Source organism: Lipotes vexillifer, unplaced genomic scaffold, assembly GCF_000442215.2.
Source record: "Lipotes vexillifer unplaced genomic scaffold, Lipotes_vexillifer_v1.1 scaffold194, whole genome shotgun sequence".
In the NCBI taxonomy this organism is placed as follows: domain Eukaryota; kingdom Metazoa; phylum Chordata; class Mammalia; order Artiodactyla; family Lipotidae; genus Lipotes; species Lipotes vexillifer.
In genome coordinates, this window is record NW_006771758.1 from 636,268 (window position 1) to 648,384 (window position 12,117).

The 12,117-nt window shown below is 42.2% G+C and overlaps 1 protein-coding gene across 5 annotated transcripts in view; it reads left to right on the forward strand.

The window, feature by feature from the left end:
* Nucleotides 1-12,117, forward strand: part of EBF1 (EBF transcription factor 1) — a 401,223-nt gene that overhangs the window by 375,900 nt on the left and 13,206 nt on the right. For all 5 annotated transcript variants that reach the window (XM_007447111.1, XM_007447113.1, XM_007447110.1 and 2 more), the window contains 3 exons: nt 9,831-9,896; nt 10,916-11,093; nt 11,752-11,931. In XM_007447111.1, coding sequence (XP_007447173.1) covers nt 9,831-9,896; nt 10,916-11,093; nt 11,752-11,931 — 424 coding nt within the window. The remainder of the gene's footprint in view (nt 1-9,830; nt 9,897-10,915; nt 11,094-11,751; nt 11,932-12,117) is intronic.

Sequence of the window (12,117 nt, forward strand, 5' to 3'; positions counted from 1 at the left end):
CCTCCAACCCCGTATCTGCCAGAAAACTCACGGGCAAATTCCACTTCCCCATTTTGATTATATGCTCAGTTGAGGGGGCTTCGTAGCCCCTCCTACTTACGCTTCTTTCGTCAGGGGAGTTTAACCTAGTTCTGTGCACCCTTGAATTTGTATATAGAATTGTGTGCATGTGTGTGTGATGAGTATGCACACACATGCATGCACATATGCACGTATTTTTCTGGAGAGTGAGATTATAGCTTCATTTAAAGGGCCAGGACCCCCACAAAAGTTTTAATTCTTACTTTTTTTAGATTATTTATTTTACCTTTAACTGACTGACTGCAGTAAGTTACTCTGTCGTTATTGAATCATGCCCGATTTAGAGATGAGAAAACTGAGGCTCAGAAAGGACCACTCACACAGCTGTCAGGGGGGGCTCTCTACCTCACCAGACATCCTCACCATTAGTCTGTTCAGAATCTTTCGCAGTGTTTTGCAGATAGGATTGCACCTCAAGGAGCACTCAAAGCATTGACTCTAAGAATGCACATAATTTGCCCAAGTTCTCTGGAAAACAAGGGAGGGTTATCAATATTATTGCTGCCTCTTGCTCAGTAAGCACTCACTGTATGTCTGCTGAGCCAGATGCTGGTCTGAACCGTACTTTACAGTTGAGGAAACGGAGGCATGCATTTACAATGCTAAAAAAAATGGCAGAGCAAGGATTTGAGCCAACTCTGTTGGACTCCAGAGCCAGTATCTCTAAGCACTGCTTCCTAGAATTAAGAAAAGGGAATTTTAAGAAAAAAGGCAATTTTGTAAACCAATTTTTTAAAATCCCTCAAGCTTGGCTGGGGGCAAAGGGAAAGGTGCTAGCATAGACTGAGGGTAGCTCACAGATGGCTTAGCCAGGGGAAAGTGGCAGCAGGAGTTAAAAACGCACACATAATAATAAAAGATAATAAAATAAAATAAAAGATAATAAAAAAAAAGATAATTCTCTTTCTCTTTAGCCCCACAGTCATTGCTATAGGGACTTTGTAATAACAGTTACTCCAATAGCTGAATTCCGGAACCTCCTTCAAGTTCTTTTAGCATTGAGCTCTTGACAAGGGGGGGACGAAGTTTAACCTTTGTATCACACCCCGTGTACAGGGGCTTTGAATATAATTACTCATTAGTTCAAGGAGAAGTCACAGGAGGAAACAGGGACTCATTTCTCCTCCTAACCACCCAACATCCTCCTCTTCAAGACCGAAGCCCTTAGCAACAGAGACACTAGGAAGCCTCTGGCCGTGCTTACTATTTTCAGCCTTGAGTAACACTTCAGTTAACCACTGGAGTAATAAGAAGTGAGCCCCAGCAGTCTTGAGGCAGTGGATTTTAATTGCAGTTGTAGTCAGGACCATCAGTAAAGCCTTGGGAATCATCATTTATAGATACCGTTCTTCTGGAGGTACATATCATAACTGATGATGTTCAACAATTTAAGAAACCAAGAGCAACTCTATTTTGCCTTCCTTAGATATCCTAAAAGTCCAGTGTAGTTCCAGCCCGCACACAGCCCTTACTCAAGCTTAACTACATGTACTTGTCCAAAAATATAAATATACACATACATTTGTATACACACACACCAAACACATACACAGACGTACAGGGACATACATACGACAATAAGTCTCTTTGTTTACTCAGTGGTCCTTTTACTTTTCAAACTAGATATTTATTGTCCTGCGCCCTGGGGAAAGGGAAGCCACAGCCAAAAGACAAAGAGAAACACAAGTGGTTAATTTCTGGCTTTTGTGTTTTCTAAGAGCCCAGGCCTTGGCAACTCAAAAGAGTTTCAAGGGTAATTTTGACTCTGGGCAGTTTTTGTTTCATGTGCTGACTTTACAACCTAGCCCTGAAAAAGCTACCTCTGTCCACAGCCTTCTCTTTAAGCAGAGACTTTCATCCTGATCAGAAAGTCGATTTCCAAGGCCACTCAGCAGGATCTAACCCAGAGCGTTGGTCTTAAACCAGTACAATGAATTGGAATAAGAAGAGCCAGCCAGAGGTTACCAAGTTCAGCTCTGTACCTCCAAGCAAGGTCATATTCACAAGGGTGCAGACACCATTTTTCACGGTATTTGTGCCGGGAAGCACCCCAGGCTCCCATTCACCAATTACCATGACACCATTTAGAAGAGAATGCCAGGAGACCAAAAAGAGGGGGGAAAGCCATTGTCAACAGTCTTCTCAGGAATACCTACCTGGCTTCACAATTTATACATAACTGCTGACACTTGAGAAGTGGAACATTTTGGTGAAATGAATCAAGTGTAGTGTTTCTTTTATGAGATTCCCCTTGCAGGAAAGGGAGGTTTGGCACCTCGTGGAGACCAAGCTTGGTTATCCATCATAGTAAAGTCAGCTGTCCTAGCCAGCTTCTCAGAGGTCACGCGATCGAATCAGCAGCTCTTACAACTATATTATTGCTCACGGAACAGTAATTGAGGCACCAGATAAAAATTACCTGGTCTAATAGGCAGTGAACAATTTTCAGTCAATAAAATTATAAGCCAAATCACTCATTTCATAACACTCTGGCTAATTTATTTGTTGACCTTTTAATATCCATAGCTCTTCAGTGGTATTAACTGCAACTCAGACAAAATCTCTTGTTCATTTCACTTTCATTGATTTTTTTTTTTTTTTTTTCTTTTTCCCATTGAGGCAATAACAGCTGCCTGAAAACAGCCTTTTCCTTTCCACTGTAAAAGTCAGTCATGTAAGTTAGTATGTTTTACGTTGATGTTAGCTGCGTTGGCTTACAACCTACCTTAATTTCATGTGATTCAGAAGTCTTCCACGTTTGTAACAAAGGCAAAGCTTTCGGGCGCGTCTCCAACCACGCGGCACGATGATACATAATCATATGTTTGAGAAGTAAGAGGGGTGTCATCTAATCTGAACACAAAATCAACTTTAAAATTAGAGGAGGTTCAGAAGCCCCCCCTTCAAGCCCCTGCATTTTCTTTAGACTAGAACACTTTCGATGCCTCTTGTGTGAATAGCAGTAGACCCTTTCAAAATATTTAATTCCTTTGTTTTGAATATTTCTGCAGATTTTGATTATGGTTTGAATTTTAGTTTTCTTTAAAGACTGTGGGCAATGAGTGTGCACTAGAATGTTCAGTAAGCTTCAGCTGAAGCTTCCTCTGTAATAAAATGCTATGAAGTCTTTAGAATGCAGGGTTGTAAAATATAATTGTTACACATTTGGCATTTTATGCCTCCCTAGAACTAACCACTTGCTACCTACACCTCATCTATGCTCCTCCGTTCCATTTCAGTTTACTCTAAAGTGGTCCTTAGCCATAATGAGAATGCCCCTTTCAGCGGAAACATGTTTAATTATACCCATGCTAGATGAGAGTGACTCCTCTCGGTCATAGGGCTTCTGAGTAAAGCGTGTTTCAAGTGTGACAATAAAGGTTTCTAATGATCTGCGGTAAGCTCTATTTCGAGAAGTTCATATTACCAGAGAAAAATGAAAAATTTAAGGAATGTCTCAGAGGATCGGAAGCTAAACAGTGCTCAAGTATTATTTTGGTTTGTTTTACTCCTTCCCTCACTGCCCTCATTCTATGATTTTTTAGGATGCAAAGTCTACCACTGTGGAATTTTCCATTTGGCTGAATAAACACCAAGGAAGTTGGGACATAAAACTACCCTCCACAGAAATACCTCTCAGTCAACTAGTATTTATTGCGTTGTACATCCAGCTCTGCAGGAAATGGGCTGCCAGAAACTTCCAATCACTTTCTCAGCTTGTAGACTTTCCAATCAGTAGTGTCACCCACACTTTCAGAAGCCAGTGGGGAAAGAGCTAGAAGTTAAAGGCTAGTAAGCTGAATATACTGATTAAAATTTGGACCCAGTAGTAAACTCCAGCGTGAGGAGGTGAACGGATTCAGTGCTGATTTCAGTGCTGATAGGGGCTTATCGACTTTAAATCAGGAGTGATTTTGCCGGTCCACTTCATTTTGTTTTGCTGATATTTGAACCCACTGTATCTTGAATCCCCTGATAGGGCAAAGTAGAGTGGTGATAAATGGGTGTCAGGGCAATGTGCAGTGACAGGAAAGTATCGAACTTCTTTCTCGGGAATCACCCAGGTCAACTTGACTTTGATAATTTATGTTTACGTTTAGCTTCTGTTTTCTTCTTCGTCCCTCAAAACGTTATTTTCTAACTGAGGGACCGTAAAGCCAAGCACAGGTTGTCTTCCCAAATTACAGAAGCATCCCTGGGCTTTAATTTTCTGAGGGAGTTCCCACAGTCTCAAAATCTGATTCTGAGATTTGAAATTAATGTTGTGTTGGTAAACGGGTACCCATCTGGCTTTATGAGTTGGTCTACATGTGCTCTGAATGAAAGAGAGTTCAGGCCATCTCCCCTGCTCATCTGGGTTTGAATGACTCAAAACATGGGTTTATAAATGGGCTCAGTATTGGATGGTTAGACAGCCTTCCCATTCTCTCTGGAAGGCTAGGTGGGCCCAGTGAATATGAGCTTATTAGCAACACATTTGAGATCAGATGCTGCAGAGACGATTCACATGGAAGGTGAATGATCCTCAGAGGTTTTATTGTCATGAAATGGAAGGAAAGGTGAATTAGCCATGTCTGCATATCAGACATGATATGCCTGGTTCCTAAGAGTGTGCAAATGCCTAAGTATTTCTAAGAGCCTAGGAGTATAGTTAATAAAAGGCTGATGTACATCAAGACAAACCTCATGTTGTTAGCAGCCTATAACTTGAGATAATGTCTGTACCCGACATGATTCATTACATTAATCACAAAATTAAAATGTAAGTAGGAGTGAAGGAGCAAATTCACTTAAAAAAAAAAAAAAAAAAAGGGGTATTAAAAAACCCCCCAGTGATCAAGACCTTTGGGAATTTATATATTGGATTTAAAGGTCTAGAGCCAAATGGAGCACCAAATTTAAGTCTTCGGCTTTTATAAACTATGCCGAATACGTGACCTGGTCATTTCCTCATGTAAATTAAGCACGCGCTTTTAAACATCAGTAATGATCTTAGAATGAGCTCTTCAACAAGAATTTCTCAAGGGCTGTGGTTTGCTGAACAGAGTGCTAGGGGCTTAGAGAAGGAGATTAAGACCTCAAAGAGCCTGTAATCTGGTTGTGGAGATTGTAGACTCACACGTTTAAGACCAGAGCAAAATGACCCCACAGTGTCCACTTGTGTGCAGTGCTGGGCGGTGCAGTCAGCACTGTTTTTCGGAGGAATGAGAGAGGTTAGGAGCTGGGGTCTCAGTGAACGTGGAATTAGTTCCGATAGGATAGTGTAATTATGAAGAGCTCAGGCTCTGATGTCTAACAGGCCTGAGATTGAATCCCTGCTCAGCCACTCATTAGTTGTGTGACGTCAGGGCAAGCTGGCGGACCTCTCTTGAGTCTCAGTTTCCTCGTCTGCCAAATGGCGATACTGAGTCCCACCACGAAGACTGAACGAGTTAATGTTTCCCTTTCCATAAACAACAGTTATGTTTTCCACTACTCTGCCACCACCACCAGCACCACCTTCATTATCAGGCCCTAGAGGATGGGAAGATATTGGAAATGGGCACAGACTGAAGCCAGCTTCCCAAATAAAGGCAAAATGAGTAAAGGTATGGAGATAGGAAGGAGCCCAACATGTTACTTCCAGGCTGGGGAGGACTAACTAGCCCAGAATAGAGGGCAGTTCTTCAGATGTATAGGGAGAGGAGATTGGATAAAGAGGATAGGACCAGATGGTGGCGGAAATCTTTTGCAATTCCCACAGAACGCCATACCTTAATTCTGGGAAGATAGGGTGCCTTGAAAGGCGCTGGAGTGTAATATCGGTGTGTGACTGCTGGGACAACAGGAGGTTCAAAAATTACTTGCTAATTGATTGGGTTGCAACATACGAAGTAAAGCCAAATCTTCTCTCTGCATTTGTAGCCCGTTCAGCACCTTCATTATAAAGGTTCCAAAACATAGTAAAACTTGTACCAATTGTACTTGAACTGTTTCTCGAACCCCACTCATCCTTGAATCTTCCTAGTGTTTCTACTAACTCTAAGCAGATTTAGTATGGTTCATCCATTTTTTTTTTTTTTTTTCTCTCCAGATCTCCACTCACATAATCATCAATCGATGGTCATAGCAAGGCAGGTGAAGACAGGTTTTAATTGAGAAAGGAAATAGGTCAGCAAAGAGTTGTTGCTGTTTTTAAGGAGTATACATTTTCTTTCTTTAGGAGAGAAGAAATCCAAAGCCATGAAAAGAAAAACAGTCTGACTCAGGATGTAGGTTGGAGAACAAGCATTAGCTCTATAAGGAGACTCTGAGGCTTTTCAATATTTAGGGTACTGGTATTTGTCTTCTTAAGTCCCCAACGGGATATGTATTTTTTTTAATCCAAGGATAGGATTAATTACCTTGGAAGAGTCTATAATCTCTACCCTCATGTTTTAAACCGCAAGCAGCAAGACGTTTTAAACATTATGAAAAGAAGAGAAAATCTCTCCTGACAAATAAATGCTTTGAAAAATTAGATATTAGTACTTGTCAAGTGCTCTCTCTTTTCAGAAATATTAAAATTGCATATTAGAACGGAAGGATCCTTACACGATGCTCCCTCCTAATGTCGCAAAAAATAAGACCTTAGGAACAATTTCAGAGACAGAAGATTATATGAAACATCCAGCTTGTCCCCTTATGGGAAATTTCTCTCTTTAACATCCCAGGCTCAATCATTTCCTAATGTGAAATTACAGATTTTTCAAATTACCATATAAAACTGCAAAAAAATTACACTTGTGACCACCGAAGAGATAGCATATACTATCAGTTTGATTTTGAGAGGCATACATCTTTTATACTACCTGTCATTTTTATAATGCCTTTTACAAATTTAATCAATACATTTTAACATTCTATATACTTTTAAGTGCAATATACAATAAATATTCACGTTTCATCTTAAACATGCTTTGGCCTCTGAATTGTTAAAACGGCAGTGCCCTTTCAATCTACTTACATAATGTCATAAAATATACATTTCAAGGTAAATGAAGTCAGCTGCTTCAATTTAGTCCCTCAAACTGGTAGTAAATGAGAGGTTAACACTATGGTGCCAAAACCATTATTGAGTAAATTTAGCACCTTGGACAGCTCTGTAAAATCTTTATTGCTTTCCTGACCTGCTCGTCATGTTCTGTCTGTGTGTTCAGTGGCTCTCAGCTCTGATTGAAAGGCAATATATTAGATCCCCAACACAAACACGCTTGGGGGCTAGTTCACCGGGAGCATAATGACATGGAGGTGAGAGCAATTTTCTGGTCACCGAAATCCAAGCACCTTGCAAGTCCGCTGCACTAACTCACAGAGGACCCAGAAATTTCCTTTCTCCTTCCCATCTGCAGAAATAACTAATGGAAGCTGAATCGCACTGGCAAAGCTGAGCCAAAAGTGGACCCTCCCTTAAACCCCATAGTTGATACCACGATGAAGGACATTTTAAAATAGGCGAGATATCATTTGAGGGAGTCACTTCCAGGACACAACATCAGATTCACGCACTGTCCTCAAGACTGCTGGTCTGAAGCAATGCTGGCTGCTGACCCACCTACGGTGGCAACGGTGCCTAGTAGAAAGCATGTCCCGGCTCTTTGTATTGAAGGAGGCGGCAACTCTAGGAAGTGAGATTCACAAGCTTCATTTTCAGAGGATTGAATGGTGATGAGAGCTCTGGGTATTGAATAAGGAGAAAAAGGAACAAGTAGATCATGTTACTGAAAAATGTTATCACCAAAAATTTATCAGTTTAAAATATACAGCCTACACTGATAGTTGGAATTTTTCAGGCGCAAGAACTTCAGAGATCTTGGAGTTTATTGTGGAGTTTGCCTTCCCTCATCCCTGGTTCTGTGAAGATTGAAGTTTGCAAGTGCAGTTTCTGACTGCACCTTATCTTGCTTTTGACAGAGACTTGTGTTTTTTTTCCCCTAAAATGAAAAGAAGAATACCTTCTCTGCCAAGCCCAAACACCGGCATAGATATTTATTTGAAGAAATAAATGAATATAGACCCAGAGAAGTCAAATTTTGGTAACTAAACTAACTTGATCCTGTATTGTTTTCATCTTTCCTAAGAGCCGGATAAAGCCGTGAGGTTTTAGTGAAGGCAGCACAAGCTGATTGGATCTGGGGATAGGGTTTACTGTGCCCGTACCGTAGTAAATTATTAACTGCTGTTGTCAGACAGCACTGCAAACAAGCAAACAGTGGTGGATTATCTTGTAGCTTGCACTAAAAAAATAAAGAAATTATTTCAGATGTATTGATTCAAACCCCATTGATTATATAATGTTTTTCACTCCTTATATGAAAAATAACAGAACTGTTTTATAGGTGGGGTCTAGCAGCTTAAGGCAAGCATAAATGTTTATTGAGAACTGAGAACCCCTCTATCTCATTTTTGAATTTAGGACATTACATATGTCATAAGTAGTCACTGCAGTATGACAACTATTTTATCTTATACAGAGAATTTAAAATCGAAAAATGCTAATATGTATCTAAAAGTGTGTCATTTCAAGAGTTGTTCAAGAATTTTTGAAGAGGCTACGGTGACAGCAAAATGAATGCAATTATATCCCTATTTTCTGATCAGCGTCTGCAGTATGTGAAAATTGAACAGCACTGCTACTCCATGAAGAAATCTATTGTGTAAAATGTTTTAAAGTTAGACTTCTTTTTGAAACTTTACCCACAGCAAAAAAAAAATTATAAACATATCTTCTTGCAAATCACTTCTGATAACCACACCACGCCTTCATGCTTGCTTCTCTGATAAACCTCCATTTTATTTGTTTCAAGATTAACTTTCCTTTTCACATTCCGGTATAAATGAATCTGCAGAAAATTAGGGCTGAGTGAAGAGGGAATGATTTCTTGTGGTTAGAATGAAAAAAAAATTACCACCACACACATTTTTGTAGAGCGCCCTGTATTATTAGAAACAAGCATGCTAGCTAAATATGGAAGCCCACCTAAATGAAAAGGAGACATTTTTTCTTCAGCTGGAGTGAACAGTGGAGCATGTATCTAGAAGGAGAATGAATGAGCAAATGGGGAAAATGACAATCAATACTGAAATAGCAAAGACTTGCTAGAAGAGAAACAGACTCTGGCAGTCATGAAAATTGGTGCAGAGGGAGCTTCCAGGGGCAGGGAGAATTCTCTTGTGAGAACCTCTGACAAAACAGTGCATTGCCCCAGTAGATGGGTTTACTACATTGCCCCCTTATATCATGACTCTGCCGTGCAAAGGAGATAAACAAAAGAAGTTTAATGCTACATGCTTCTGCTTGCTGAAGATTGATTGGACATCTCTCGAAAATGACCTGTCTGATAAGGTCATGGTTCCTGGAATAAGCAGTTAAGTGCAAAATAAACACATCTTAGGGATTCATAACATGCACCAACTGACATCCATCATAGTAATCTAGTAAATGACCCCGCAATTGTATTCAGCAATAAACATATGAGTGCTTTATCGTGCTTATGGCACACTATTGAGTGATGTATTTTATCTTGCAGTACCAATGATGCTCACCTTTTGACTTGATTAAGTGTGTACGCGAATAGGGATACGTTGGTGATTTAACGCCATTCGGGGGTCCTTTTAAAGCAGTGCATTGGCAGAGGATGGCCAGAGGAAAGCGGTACGTGATCATGTGAAAAGATAATGACATCCTGCCTTCACTCAGAGGACTGTTTATCTGTTTTTCTCCTTGACAGGAAGTGATACTCAAAAGGGCTGCAGATCTGGTGGAAGCGCTGTATGGGATGCCACACAACAACCAGGTGAGCGTACTGGGTCTCGAACCTTCCACATTCAACTGAAGTGCCTGGAGTCCTTATTAGAATGAAAAAGTATGAAAAATACAAAAGCTCTTGCACGAGTTCAGTGTATAAGTCATTCGGACCTAACGGGTTGCGAGGCCATTCAAGTCTTCTCTTTTCTTTTGTAAATCTTCTAACGCCTTTTCTAGGGAATAATTTTTTCTTACGAGAAAAGGTACTTTATTTAAAAGGACTCTTCTGTGGGAATGTAGTTCATCACTGAAGAAGAGAGTTACCGGTGCTTGAGTTTATTCCTCTCGGGTTTTCAAGAAAATTTAGGAGGAAAAGGGGGGTTTGGTTTCTTCTCCTAAAAAGTATAATGAGGCCTGAATATTGTCTGCTTCTGTTTCGTAGAGCAACTCCATGTATCTGACCCAACTTGCTCAGGAAACTGGGTCTGAGAAATCCTCCTTCCTTGCGTGTGTCATTTGAATCAGTGTCCAAGGGACACAGTCCCATTAATACTCGGGGACACAGGTCATCATGTAAACTTGCCCTTAACTTCATCTGGGGAGATGAGTTGCTGTGTGTGTGTGTGTGTGTGTGTGTGTGTGTGTGTGTGTGTGTGTGTGTGTGGTGTGTGTGTGTGTGTGTGTGTGTGTGACCCCAGAGTTCTCTGTGTTACCTGTGGGGAAGGAAAGCCCCAGGTTGCTGTCCTGTACTGCGAGGTAGTGTAGAGGGGACTGGCTGAGTTAATGGGCTTTCGGAGTCAGACGAACAGGGTTATGCAGCCCAGCTCTCTCCTTGAATAGGTAAGTGTCCTGAAGTGAGGTCTTGGCCTCTCTGAGCCTCAGTTGCCCCATCCGTGGTATGGGCGTGATGATGATGAGACTGAACACACAGGTTGGTTGAGAGGGTTGCAGAAGTTAGTGCCGTTAACCATGGAGAGCCCTAAGCACGGCCTGTACTAAACGCTTGGAACGTGGTACTCCTGGGAATCTGACTGGGCAGCTAAGGGGGATGTCCCTGTTACTTTTCAGGAGATTATTCTGAAGAGAGCAGCTGACATCGCAGAGGCCCTGTACAGTGTCCCCCGCAACCACAGCCAGCTCCCGGCCCTCACTAACACCTCGGTCCACGCGGGAATGATGGGCGTGAATTCCTTCAGTGGACAACTGGCTGTGAATGTCTCCGAGGCGTCGCAGGCTACCAATCAGGGTCAGGAGCCCCACTCTTCCCCTCCCCATTTCCCTGCCCCTTCCCAACCCCAAGCTACCCCACCCCCATTTATTTGGCACAAAACAGTGTTTATTTTTTAAAAGTCTTTTTTTTTTTTTTCCCCCCCCAAAAGGGGAGATTCCTAGTCTGTGTGTATCAGATATTATTGTAGAATTTCGGTTCCAGCCATCATGTCTGGTAATTTGGTGGAGGGGCTAGAAAGGATGCATGCATTTAGTTACCTCACCATTTGACTTTTCACTGTAAACCATGAATGACAGATCACAAGGAGTGTTGGAACTAAAGTTCTGGAGGGGCCAAAACACATCATCCTTGCCCAGGGAGTAGGAGCCGGTTACCTCCAGGGTATTATGTCTCTTAGATTGGGATTTATTTCTGTTCCCAAATGATAAGTGACAGGTCCTGCATTGCCACTTCTCACAGGCCCGCTAAGTATCTATCATCTCCTGAGAAATGTATCTTTTGCTCGCTTCCCATTTTAATCACGGAGCTAGCACCACCAATCCAGCCATGAATCACCTGGCCCCTTCCCTTCAGGATGCAGCGATGGGGCAAGACACAGAGGCCTTCCTTTCCCCAAGGTTCTCAGACCCGCCACCCACCCAACCTCATCCTTGGTTTTGCCCCCGCCCCTCAGGTTTCACCCGCAACTCAAGCAGCGTATCGCCACATGGGTACGTGCCGAGCACCACCCCTCAGCAGACCAACTATAACTCGGTCACCACGAGCATGAATGGATACGGCACTGCCGCCATGTCCAATTTGGGCGGCTCCCCGACCTTCCTCAATGGCTCAGCTGCCAACTCGCCCTATGCCAGTAAGTAGAGATGTGTGTCCTGTGTTTGTTTGTTTGTTTGTTTCTGCACACTTTTGCTCTAAGAACTGGGCGTCGTGCTGTGTGGCCCACTGTGCAGGTCTCCCCGGTCCCCAGTCTGAGGGCCCCTGCCCCGCCAGGTGCAGAGACCCAGGTGATGGGACCAAAGCCAGCACCGTCCCCAGCAGG